At 40.3% G+C, this 13,731-nt stretch overlaps 1 protein-coding gene across 1 annotated transcript in view; it reads left to right on the top strand.

Moving 5' to 3' along the window:
* The first annotated feature begins 347 nt into the window (after positions 1–347).
* The window catches only part of ANKRD10 (ankyrin repeat domain 10), a 37,296-nt gene continuing 23,912 nt past the window's right edge, over positions 348–13,731 (top strand). The window contains exons 1-2 of the mRNA XM_051610761.1: positions 348–598; positions 6,627–6,779. Coding sequence (XP_051466721.1) covers positions 398–598; positions 6,627–6,779 — 354 coding nt within the window. The 5' untranslated portion in view covers positions 348–397. The remainder of the gene's footprint in view (positions 599–6,626; positions 6,780–13,731) is intronic.

The raw sequence follows: 13,731 nt of genomic DNA, 5'->3' as shown, positions 1-13,731 counted from the left end.
CCCGCTCCCGCCCAGCCCCAGGGGCGGCCGCCCAAGCAGCCCCCTCCGGCGGCGGCGGCGGCAACGGCGGCACCGCCCCGCTCCCGCCCCGGGCAACGGAAAAAACGGGCGGCCGCGCGCCCCGCCCCGCCCTGCCCTGCCTCGCGCCTGCTCCGCCGGCGCTGCCCCCTCCCCCCGCCCGCGGGGGGCGGAGCGGCGCGCGCGGCCCCGCCCCGCTCCCTTTGTGCTCGGGCAGCTCGCGCCCGCCGCAGTCGCCGCCGCTGCCCGCCGGCCCGCTGCTCCTTCTCCTCTTCCCCCTCCTCCCCGCCCCAACCCTTCCCTCCTCTCCCACCCTTCCCGGCCCCCTTCCCGCCCCCTCCCCTGCCGCCGCCGCCGCCCTTCCCGCCGCGCTCCCGCCATGTCGCTGGGCGCCGGCCCCGAGGCGGGTTTCTCCAGCGAGGAGCTGCTGACCCTGCGCTTCCCCCTGCACCGCGCCTGCCGCGACGGGGACCTGCCCGCCCTGTGCGCGCTGCTCCAGAGCTCGCCCCGCTCCGACCTGGCGGCCGAGGACTCCTTCTACGGCTGGACGCCCATCCACTGGGCCGCGCACTTCGGCAAGGTGGGGCCCGGCCCGGCCCGGCCCGGCCGGCGGGAGCGGGGCGGCTGCGGGGGGGGCGCGCGATGTGCGTGTGTGTGCGGAGGGGAAGGAGGGCGCGAGTCCCGCTCGCGCGCCACGCGGCGCCATCTTTGCCCCTTGCGCGCGCTCTGCCGGGAGGCTCCCGCCGCGCCCCCCCCCCCAGCCCCCCCGGCCTCCGTCTGTCGCTCGTTTCTCCTCAGGGATCGGGAGGGAGGGAGGGAGGGGAGAGCCGCGGCCCTCGGCTTCGCTCCGGTCCCTGCGGCCAGCCGGGCGGAGGTGGGGCAGGTGGCGGTGGCACCTGCCATCCCCGAATCGTCCATTCCCGGGAGCGACCCGTTTTTTCGCGGTGGTGTTCCCGGCAGGAGGACCCACAGGGGCGGGCCGGGGTCTGGCGAGCGGGGTTTCCAAAGGCGCCCGGGTCCCTGTCGCGGGGCGGCGGGAGCCAATGGGGGGAAGGAGGGTCAGGGGGCTCCTCCCACGCCGGATCCCTCCGGGCCGGCCAGCTGGGGCAGGAGGGGCCGCGGCGACAGCCGCCTCTCCCCGCCTGAGCCCCCCGGCCGCGCTGCCTGCTTTTGTCTGCAGGGTCTGGCCGTGGTCCTTATCGTCCTCCGACTCCACACCTGGAGACTGTTTTGTTGTGGTGCCTGTGTTATGACTACCGACTCGTTAGGCGTTTCGGAAGAAGATGTTTGTGCTTGTGAAGCGCTCTCTTGCCTTCAGTACGAAAGATAAATTGCCGTTTATACGCACGCAGGCACGAGTATGGAATTAACTGCGTTGGCATCGTTGCAATGCAGAAGAGATTAAAACATAAGAAGTAGATATGTTGCGGTTCAAAGCTGTGCCAGGGGACGTTTAGACTGGGTATTAGGAAGCATTTCTTTACCGAGAGAATGTTCAAACGCTGGAACAGGCTTCCTAGTGAGGTGATCTGTGCCCCAAGTCTGTTGGTGCTTAAAAGGCATTTGGACAATGCTCTTAACAACATACTTCAACTTGGTCAGCCCTGAATTGGTCAGGCAGTTGGACTAGATGACCCTTGTAGTAGGTCCTTTCCAACTGAAACAGGCTGTTCTATCCCTGAAACCTCTGCCTTCAGTTCCTTTTGAGCCTTAAGTGTGGAAAAACTACAGGGGTCCTTCTAAGCTGATAGTGTTTGAAGCCATGCTGTGTAAGAATCCTAGTACCGTTTTCAAAATAAATGTGTTCATAATTTCCTTCGTTGGACTGCCAAACTCAGATTGATAGATATTTAAGAAACAGTCAGTGGAAAAAAAATCACCCAGGTTTTTTCTAAAGCACCTCTCTGATTTATCTGTAACTTCAAGTCCGAAGATGCGAGGTATCATAATTTCTTGATTTTTATGTAGGCCTTTAAGTGTTTCTAATGCAGTGAGTGTTCCAGAATTCCAGCCTAGAGGGTTGAGATTTTTTCCCTCATTGATTTGGTTGGTTTTGGATTTTATGGGGCTTTTGTTCTTGTTCTTATTCCCAAGTCCAGTATCCTTCTGTTTGTTTTTTTTGATGGTGTGCTGGAGGAAAAGGAATGTACTTAGGCATTTTTCATGGTTTATAAAAGTACAATAAGGGATGGTTTTTATATGTCAAGTGATCTTATCTACAGTGCCTGTTTGAGAAACGTTTTGCAAATGTAGCTAAGTAGTCCTTCAGTCTTAAAACACCCCGAAAAAAAACAAACACAACAAACAAAAAAACCTCAAAACCTAAAGCAGCCTTTTATCTGTTCAGAAGGATGCTAATAATCTCCTACACTCTGAAAAAAAAATGCAGTGTCTTAAATTTTATCATGAAGTACACTCAAAAAATGTGGATATACTAATTTGGCATTAGTCTTCTGCTCGTTTTTCCATCTCTTAAGAATTTCTCTTGGGTACATGCTTATACCAGTCTTGCTTTTGTCTTGGAAATATGCACGTTGTTTTGTTTTTGCCTTTAAGCTTCTTAAGCTTTCTACTAAAGCTCCTAGGTTATGTGAGGTTTTGTGTATGTTCTGGTTTCTGTTGAAGAGTCTCTTGCAGAAACAGCTTAACACAGAGAACAAGTCAGGCTGCAAGAATACTATGTATTTGTTGTGTTCATTCTTGGGTATCAGGAAAATTTTACGTTCTATTGTTGTTGCATATAAGAGGGAAATACCTGGTAAGTGAAATGCAAAGATGGCAGAGGCTATAAATGCATTTTGTACAACTTAGCATAAATATATTTTACAAAAGCCTTGTGACAAAATCCAGGCACTTTGGATTTATGGAAGTTACGTGTGTATTTTGTAGTCTTGTTTAGTTAGCATTCCTTTCTCTAAGCCACAGACCAGGCACCACACTTGAAAATGTTACAATAATGTAATTCGATTCCAAAGTCGACTGACTTTGTGTGGCATAATTATACTTTTACCTTTCACCAGTTAACAGAGGACTGCTACAGTGAAACAATAGCTGCTCTTAGCAGACATTCATATGTGTGTCTTCTGTTTCTATTTGTGGGTTCCTGTTTGGTTTTTTGTTCTGGTTTTGTTTTTTTTCAAATTCAGGTTCATCAAAACTCCAAATGGAGAGTTTTTCAATTTCTCAAAGTATCAGAGTTGTAAAACATGAATTTTTGATATGTTCATTATTAGTTACTGAACAAGATTCTTTTAAGTTTTGTTTGTTTGTGGTGGGTTTTTTTTTCTGGATTTTGTTGGATTTTTGCTCATTTAATTTTCACTTCCTGAAAAATGAAATGATGACAGAACTTCATGGCTGTCCTGATACAGGGCCATTTAGCAGCATGGGCCATCAGACATGTGTTGGTTCTAACTGCAGCTCTGTAGGAGGCTGAGATGACAAAATGATTTAGTTCCTTTCTGAATAAGTCCTGGAGGGAAAAAAATGGTTATAAACAGTGAAATGTAAACAAGTCGTGCATGTACAGCAGCAGTCTAGGGCTGGTGAATTTCAGCAGTATAGAGATTTTTCTTTCTCCTATATTCAAACAACAGGTAAGAAGAAAGCCCCCATTGTATTAAAGGACAGTTATAAAATCGTATTAGAGTAAAGCTGTGTAGAACTAGTGTTTCTTGTTGCAATATGTAGAGTCTTAATGACAGAATGGACCTCCTTTTAAAGATAGGATCAAGTCCAGATTTACTTGCTCTGTTGAGCTGAGCATCTTTTATAAGAGTTTGCATTTGCAGGATATTTCCTTCCTACAGAGAAGTGCTCATACCCGGAGATACAAATTAATTCCCATTAGAGTTGCTGTATTCCAATTAGAAATAATTATATAGTGCCCTAAATTACCCTGGCATTCTGTAGATTACTGAGAAGCTAGGTCATAATGTAAAATTGTTAACAATCTAAAAAGCTACCAGTGATGTAGAAAATGAAGGGCTTGCATAAAAGATAAAAGTCACTGTTAATTCACTTTGTCTTATACTAACCATAATTTCATTTTTCTTCTTAAGCACTTGCACGTGTGTTTTCTCTGACCACATCTATTTGCTTGTACTCTTTCCTGCTTTTTAATTTTGCCATTTGACTTGTTTACATTATAGGAATGGAAACAGTAGTAAGTACATTCTGTTTCTTTTGGAAGAAAATTAGTACAGATAAAATGCCTCTCTTCCTTGGTATTTTGCCAGTGTTGTGGCCTGTGTGGAGGCCTGTCTTTCTCCTTCATTAAGTCAGTTTAAGTTCTGTTTTAGGTACAGCAATACAGTGGAAAATATATTCTGAAAGGTTATTCAATGAAAACAGACTTGTGTCCCCTGATCTGAAGCATAAATAATCAAGGAAGGCATTGTTTTTCCTTATGTTGACATTTCCTATCCATGGAAGTAATTTACCTCATTCTTCCATACTGTTGGAAGAAGCAGGTTTTTCTGACAGCTGTGATGCAGAAGATCAGTGGAAAATCAGTGCTTCAGCTTTTAGTGGGAATCTTCATTGTTAAAAGAAGAGATAATGAAAAAATAAAACAACTCACACAAGACAAAACAACTCTTAAACATGAAGTTGTGTAGGTAATCATTACCTGCAGTGATCTTATAAAACAGATTTAAACAGTGCGAGATGATGTTTGCGAACCAGTACTAATATTTTTCCCCATTCAATTGATGGTCCGTAATGCCTGTCGAATTACAGAAATTCTTTCAGCCTAGTTTTGGTGGAGGAAATATTCTTCTTTCTTGAAGTTGTAATGCTTGTCTAAAGGTTTTTTTAATTCTTTTAAAAGTCTAATAGTTTTTAAAACTGGCTGAACTTTATTTTTTGTTTGCGTTTTATAGTAGAGGATTCTTTGGTTTAGCTGGAGTGATTTTTCTGTAACATCCCTTATTCATAATTACAGTGTTACAGTTATTCAAAATTATTAATGGTTAACAGCAGTATTTGGCATGCTAACGTGAGCACTGATGAAAGTCTGTATTAGGAAGTACAAAATATATCTGGGTAGTCTAGCATTAGACTTACAAGTTTTTCTACACCAGTTTTTTATTGATTTTTTTTTTTTAAATTAAATGTACTTGTTTGCTTTTGAAAAGGTAGTTTTTTGTTGGTAGTGTTGAGGTTTATGGCCAGAGATTCATTAATACAGCAATATTTCAGTTATCCTTGGTCTCACTCTTTTACTTAGTGTAATTAGGGATTTAATGGTACACCTATGTCTAGTGCCATGCCCATTACAGTCCAAAAAAATACTTTTGTGTACCCTAAAGGGTCGGCTCCATGTGTGTGTCTTTGAGCTATGTGGGGAGAGGAAGCAATTTAAGTTCACAATATAGTTGTGAAACTAATATTTAATATTTCACTACATGGTTGGTACTTCTGTCATATTTACATAATTCATTAAGACCAGGAATGTACAGGTTAGAGAAGAAGAGAGACTGCCATACAGCAGTAGTATGAACAGATTACTCCATATCTGTGGTATGGCTAATAAACATTGTCTTCAACTGTGGGAAACTGACCAGTAGATTACTTTTTTAATATCTATATATGAACCAATGCCTTGAGTCAAATGTGGTTTTTTGTTTTGCTGTCCGATGTGTGTGGCTGTGCTTGTGTTCTAACCACAGTAAATGGAAGCATAGACTAAACTGTTTATTTTAGAATAGTATATTCCTTTTCCTGTTAAAAAAATAGTGTTATTCTGTGACAGGAAAGGAGCTCTTTTCTTTTTTTTTCTTTTTCTTTAACTATTTTTGAAAGTTGAGGTCATTGTGGCTGTGGTTTGTGTAGCTTCTACAAATGTGATATTACGAACATTTAAAAATAGTAGCTGGACATCTGACGCTTCTGGTTAGTATGATGGGAAAATAAAAGTCAGAATATAGTGTGACAAAATACTGCGCTTTTTTGAAAGTGAAGAGAGATTTTCTTTTCTGGTATTGCCATAACCGTGCAACCTGTGTTGTTTATAACTGCTCTTCAGCTGTAATAACAGGAAAATGGTGAAAATAGTATATTCCTTTTATAGATTCGGCTTGGTATTTACAATATTAGTTTTAGCAATCTGCTTATGTCACCCTAGGAAAACATTAAAGTAATTGAAAGTTTTGTGTTTTTCTGATTTACCTTCCTCTAAACTCTCATGAGAATACATGTATCTCCTAACAACATACTTGTTTTGGCAAATGTTACCTAATAATGCCTGTTTAGTATCATGTTTGCAATTTTGCTGGATCAGCAACTCTTTCTCCCTAACAAAAGTGAACCAAATAGCTCTTGTAGTTAGTTTCAAGGTATTTATGCCCTCTTTTCACCATCCTGGAAGCAAATGTCAGAATTCAGTTTTGGGAGCTGAGAATTATGTACTTTCCAAGTATGGCCTAGGGCCAAAGGAGGGAGGAGGAGGGGAAATCCTCATGTTCATGTTCTTTTTTTTTTGTGTTGAATCCGTGTAGAGTCACTAAGTTTAGTTTTCCTAGATTTTGCCTATTTATCTACCACATACTAATTTTCATAATGCATCTGTGTAACATTTTTGGGTTTATTCCCTCATGTCTTTAAAGCTGGAGTGCCTAATGCAGTTAGTAAGAGCTGGAGCTTCTGTAAATGCCAGTACAACACGTTTTGCTCAAACACCAGCCCACATTGCTGCTTTTGGAGGACATCCACAGTGCCTGAATTGGTTGATTCAAGTGGGGGCCAACATAAACAAACAGGTATGGATTCACACTTATTTCATGTCTGCATATAGTTTTGGAAGGGGTGTCTTGATGTCTTTTTACTACATGTATGATCCTAACATTCACATACAGATACATTATTTTTAATATCAGCTGAAGTAAAACAATTTAACAGTTGTAGACCTTTTTCATTATAGTAGAGATAGAACTAATAAATGTCCTTTAAGGCACCACAGGTTTGGCAAACATTTGGTTTAGGATTTGACATCTTGCTACGTCTTGAACAAATGGTATGCTGTTGCTGTGGTGTTGGTGGCATTAGCAAGTACTCTGTCTGACAGTGTAATGCCTCCTTGGGGGAAAGAAAAAAAAAACAGTGAGGAACATATTACTGATTAAATATGCTAAGAATTGAAAAACGCACCATTACCTACAGAACCATGAGACCATTGTGGTACTTCATGATTTTGTCATACACCTAACTAGAAAGACCTGTCATGGTGTATTTTAAGATGAATCTGGCTTCATACTGTCTTCCTTTTTTTTTTTTCTAATTAAGATTATTAGCTTTTCTGTTAACTTGCTGCAAAAGATCAGAAACATGTATTTTACTAACAAAGATTGAATAGGTGATTTTGTTTTCATTTTTTAAAATAATTTTCCGTTATTTTACTGTGAGTACGGATAATGGTTTATTTAGTAGTAGAGAGTGCATTAATGTAGAAGAATGCCTGTAAAGGACTGCTGTACTCTGTTACAGTAACACAATTAGGGGCTTTAAACTATCATGCTTTTTGAGCAAGTGTTTGTGGTACTGAATAGGTCTGTTATGTATGCATGGGCATACATGAGTGCCTCTAGCTGTAGTCAAAGTTAGTATTTTTAATATTTTATGAGAATAATTAGTACCACAGCATATGCATTTACTAAAAGCTGTAATACAGCACATCATAAAATGTCTGGTCTGTTAAATCTTGCATCATACTCTACTTAAAATATTTAATGGCCAGACTCTTTTATATACGTAAGAGTTAACCTAAATCTGCTGAAGAACTTAAACATTTGCATTTCTAGAGTTTGGTTCTTTTTTTTTTTAAGCTATGCAAAAATAAGAAATGGGGAAGTTTGTGTTGAGTTTTCAGAAAAGAAGGCTGATGCATTGAGAACAGCTGTGAGACACCAGGAGAATTGTAGAAACAATGAAGGTGACTGGATGCAGAGGCTCTAGATCGCATCTTCTCCTTGATACCTGACAAAAGTAACTTATGCAATAAGTTATTGCTGCATAGTGGTAGAATCTTCAGAAGAGAAAATACAAGAAGTATAAATGCATCTGGACACCAGGTAAGAATGTAAAGAAATGGTGATTAGAGAGGAAACGTGGCATGCACAGGATTAAGATGTACAAATAGCTGCTAAATGAGAAGAGAAGAATGAATGAAAATGAATGAATGAGAAGAATGAAAGTTTCCAACTATAAGGATAAAGAGAAGAACTGACCAGTGAGGTTGAAATGGAGTTGAAGAACAAGCGTGCTGTCCTGGAACGTGATGCGGGGAAAAATCACATCTAGTGAGTGAGGTTATAGCAAAGAAGAAAGTAGCAACTAGCCCCCCAAAAGAAGAGGAGAAGAGTGCAGAGAGATCTCTCCATGGGCAGAGGGCAACATGCAGATGACTGTAAAGGAAAGCAGAAGGCAGTGTAATAAAGATTTAAAATTAGGCAGGAAACTCATTCCAGCTTAAAGAAGGCACCAAGACTAGTCAGTGACTCAGGAGTCTTTATAAATTGATGGCCTGTCACCAGAACAAATCCAGTTAATTGGTTCTGTGGTCCTCCACAGGAGGAACAGTACTGTGGCTCTCAAATTGTCAAAGAGTGGTGATAGTATGCTGTAGACTCTTAAGGACAGATTTAGGCACTGACAGGTAAAGGACACTAATATAGTACTGAGAGTTGACACTGTGGTAGCCTTGTGTGTTGGTAATGGTAGGCTCAAATTATATGTAGTAACTTTTTGTTGCCCCACAGAAGTATTAATTTAATATACAAGAGGAAGTTTTTTAGATTTGATTGAACGAAAAAAGAAGAGAGAGCTCTAGTTAATTTAAATAGCGGTAAAACCAAAAAGTCTTTTAAGTTTTTAAGATGCAATTAGTCAGTCACACTGCTTTCACATATGTGAGTACTGAAAGCTAGACAGTGTACTGTGGTGATACCTGTGGTGATACTCATCCCACGGATATTTGGAATTTTTATACATGGCTACGTAAAGCATATTGCATGCTTTACTCTCCCCAGTTCCTTCCAGCTATTTATTGAATTGCAGTCAAATTCCACTATTCTTGTTTGATTTGAACTGCTTAATGAATTAACTCTGTTCCTTAGTTAACTTCCAGGTGATCACATAGGGCTTCCACCCACACTTTTGAGCTTTTGGAGCACTGTTTCCTGATGTGTATTTTGTTTGTTCCTTCCAGCTCGCTGACTGATGCTGTACTTCAAACAGACATAGTCACTGGCTAATGCTTGTGTGAGGACAAGTGTTCCATGGACACTGGATACAAAACACATGCTGAGAAAGATCTGGGAGTACTTGATATTTAAACTAGTAAAACTTTCCTTCCAAACTGATTCCTGGTCATTGGCTACAGACTAACCCATCACTTCTGGAAAAAGAAAAGGATAGCTTCTGAAAAGGAATCCACTCCAGTCTCTCAGTCTTAACGTAAACCTCCGGTACTCAGTAGAATTTGCATGCATGCTTTCTCTTATCTGCCCTGAGGTATTGTGTTATAGATAGCCCATGCTGCCTGCCCTGAAGTTTAGGAAAACTTGAAAATGCATATCTTGGTGCTTGTGACTGTTGCCCAGGACATGTCTTAGGCAGCAGCAATGAAGGACAAATGCTGAAAACTGCTTGTCCCAACTGTGCCTTGCACCCCAAATCAGGTTCTGTGAGTATATCCTCTCATGCCCAGCCCTCTTACGTAACTGTATGTGCTGGATAGAGCCATCTGTCTAATGATCAGTGGACAGTTCTTCCCCCCACCCCCACCTGGGATCACCATAAAAATTCACAGGAAAAGCTGAAGTGCCAAGCAATGAGCTGCCTGTTTCTACCCAGCAGTGGACTCAAGAAAGTAATATATTTTCCCTCTAGCCTTAGTCTATTAAACATTTTTATTGCAAGTTGCCTGTGTTGATTGGCCAAAGAAAAAAGTTGTGTGGCCTGTCTTAAAGAGAAGAGATAGGACACACTGCATCTTTACAGGTGATGCTAACTTGTAATCCAGCCGGTTACTGTCATGTAGCCATGATGGTGGATAGATTCAGAAAGGTTAGACTCCCCATGCTAGCAAGAACTGTAAACACACTGATAAGGAGAGGAAAAAAACACTCATTCCTTTCATATATTACAATTCCATCAATTCTCATCTGTACTAAAAATGGTGAAGGAGAAACCGTCATGAATTCAAGGCATGTTTAGCGAAGATTGAAGAAAAATACTCGGTATTCTCCAGCTTCTGCTTTTGCCTTCTGAAAGGGTAGGGTGCCGGGTCTAAGAAATTTGAACAGATTTTGGAAATGTAGCCAACTGATGGAACTTGAAATTCAGCCAGTTGAGTTAAGGAATGGAGTTAGTTTACATTTTGGTAGGTAAAATAGTGTTGTGTGTTAGTTGAATACCTATACTAGAAGTATTTTACAAGTGCCTTCACAGTGTTGTGGTTTAACCCCTTAGGCACATAAGATCCACACAGTTGCTTGTTCATTTCCCCCTGCAGTGGGCTGAGGGAGAGAATTTGAAAGGAAAAGTGAGAAAATTCATGATTTGAGATAAGGATGGTTTCATAGGTAAAAAAGGAAAAAAAAGGAAACAAAAACCCAATTAAAATCATGCTGATTTTTTGTGTGTGTGTTTTTGTTTTGTTTTTTTTAATGCTATGCTACAACAAAAAAAAAATCCCACAATTGCCACACACACAGCCTACTCATAGCTAAAATACCAATGTGTTACAACACTGCTTTGGTCACAAATCCAGAACATAGCACCATACCAGCTACTATGAAGAAAGTTAAGTCTATCCCAGCTAAAACCAGTTTACATAGTTGAAAACAGTGTAAGTGTGCATGTGGGATTATTTTTATGTTGTTTGTTTTTTTTTTTAAAAGTAGGTTTTGCAGGTAAGTAATTTTATTTTTTTTAATGAAAGGGGTGTGAGGATAGCAGTGAGTGAAATAACTGAATCCAGAGACTTGGAACCTGGAGAACAACATGGGAAATTTGCTTCAAGTTCAACTGGAGGAGCAGAAATTTGCATCCCAAAAAGACAAAGAGGGAAACTAGGATGAAAAATGGCTCTAAATTGAACTGAAAAAATAACCCAATCTAAAAGATGCCTGGAAATAAGCAGAGTTTGAGAAAAACATTTCATCAGTAGAGGAAGTGTCTTTTGAGATTAAGCAGTATAATAAGGGAATGCAGACTGACTAAAGATGCTGAGATAGATTTACTGAAAAAAATTAAGCAAAAGACTCTTAGGCCACAGAAATAGAATGAGGAAGGAAGCTAGATACTTAGGCAGTAAAATGTAATAAGTCAAAGGTAATCTAGTCAAGCCCTCAAGCTCTAGAGAAGGCTGCCCTTGTCTTTGCAAAAGGATAGTCATGTTCCTCCAAGGGAAGGGAGGAACATGTTTGACAGTGGCAGTGAGTTGCCACTCACTGTCGTGAACTTACCTATGATACCTCATTGCTCTCTTTGTCACCTTTTCAGGAGTACTGTACACAAAATACTTAGTCTCCACAACAGGAAACAATTGTGTTGTCTTGAATGCTAAGTCAATAAAACTTAGTTGGTCTTTTGGTCACTTATTTACAATGTCACTTTGGGATTTTGAGACAAGTTTGAGCTGTTGGTGCAGTGTTACGTCAGGAGGGTAAAGGGGACCCTGAGAAGTTCTCCAAATATGAAGGACCCATACAAGTTTTTGTTGTTTACCTTTGTGGGACATTATAGCAGAGTGGATTGTATCAAACGAGAGCACTTAAGGGAACTGTGGAAATCAAAAATCTTACAAGGTGGTATTGAGGATAATAAGGAATTTGTAGAGCCCCTCAAAAATGAAGCAACTTTGCATAACCAAAAAAGAGAGAGGATCAATGTTCTTTGCTTGAAAATGTGCTAGCAATCTTGACGCTGGCCTACTCTAAGAAGTTTCTTGGTAAAAACTTGTTATATATTGCTTTCTCTGTTTGATGCTATCCATTCCAATTCTTGAATTGCACCAGAATTGTTCTGATGATCATAGAGTACTTATTTTCCTCTAAGCATGATACTGTGAAAGTATTGAAAAATAAGTACATTTTAAATCTCTTCCTTACTGGCAGAGAATTTTACTTTTTTCTTTCACTCTATCTCATAGCCTAGAGAGAGTTTCTTCATAGAACTGGGAAACTATTTTAGAAACTATTTCAGTGCACAAGGATTTGGTCCCATAAGAGAACTTCAAAAGAATATATAACATAACATATATATAACATAACACATATATAACATAACACTATAACATTAGTGATAACTACAATTTAGGTGCTGTAATTAAAATGAATGCTAGAAAAATCTAAATCTGCGTATCCTGTAATTCTCTAAGTCTTTTCTCAGCTCCTTAGCTTTAGATAAGAGATACTTGCTTCTCTGCACCAGTGTTGGAAAGACGCCCTTTTCAAGACATAAATTCTCTTCTGATATGATTTATTTCTAGTTATTTGTGGCAGGATTGTTAGCTACTTTTAAGTTTAGCTTTTGTAAAACTCCTTTTTCATCCTTCTATTGTTTCCCCACAGCAATACTTAATTCAGTTCTCTAGATCTTACTGTGGGTAATAAGCTAGTAAAAACATTTGTAATGTTCATCATACATATGGCTAGTTGAGCTAACTTTCTCTGAACTGAATCTGATACTGAATTACTATCTTCTAAGGTAGAGCTGGGACCATAAATACTAATGCTGAACAAAAGAGGCAAATTACTTCTCTTCTACACTTCTACCTCTTTAGCAAAAGGACACAAAAGTAACAAAATGATGAATTGAAGACGGCTTCCATTATAAGAAAATGTGTTACAGTGTGAAGAAAACCTTCTGAATAAATAAGTGCCAAATTAATTTCCGTGTATGATAGTTAAAGAAAAAAGTAAATATCTGTCATCTTGTAACTTCAAGAAAAGTTATGAATAGAAGAAACTACATCAACTTAATTGGAACAGAGTCTTCTATTCATCAGCTACAGACAGCCTTTTGAAAGAAGGGCCGCATAGCTGTTTTCTGACGACTAAAGGCTCTAAGGAGCTCTCTGCTCTTTTCTGTCTTGAAACTTTGTGTAATTCTCAGCAATTTCCCTTAGTTTATGAGAAGGTAAACCTTGGTACCATTATTATTCCCTGCTGGGGGTGCTGTGTGGTTCGCTGTTTGGCTGAATGTACATCTTAAGCACTGGTAAACTGTTTTTGTAGTGAATTCGTAACTTGGTATAAAAATATTTTATGGTGAAATAAAATTGGCAAGTATAAAATTGAGAGTATATAACACATAATCCAACATTTATCTTTAGGTTATATTTATGTGGTCTAAAGGATGTGATGTAATTTCTCAGATGCTTGGCAGACAATTTAAAACGCTTGTTACCTTCTCTCAAGATGGTAGTATGATCATATGCAAAATATGTTCACATTTCAAATAGTGCTAAAGTGTGGTGGGAACACCATTGTGTGTGAAGATTGGTGAGTCAGTAAAGGTGCTGTATTATTTAATAGCTAGTGTTGATATTTTAATAAAAGTAATGGTGAAGCAAAGATTAGGCACATATAGTTAAAACATGTTTAATATCAGTGCAGCATACAAGTGAAGTCTCTCAAAAGCTGGAAAAAGAAGATGGGGGAGAAGGGCGGGGGGGAACAATTTTCTATGCACTGAATTTTTGTATGA

The sequence above is a fragment of the Apus apus genome, chromosome 1 (genome assembly GCF_020740795.1).
Source record: "Apus apus isolate bApuApu2 chromosome 1, bApuApu2.pri.cur, whole genome shotgun sequence".
Taxonomy (NCBI): domain Eukaryota; kingdom Metazoa; phylum Chordata; class Aves; order Apodiformes; family Apodidae; genus Apus; species Apus apus.
Note: the sequence above shows the minus strand (reverse complement) of the source record. Positions and strands in the feature narration are given on the sequence as shown.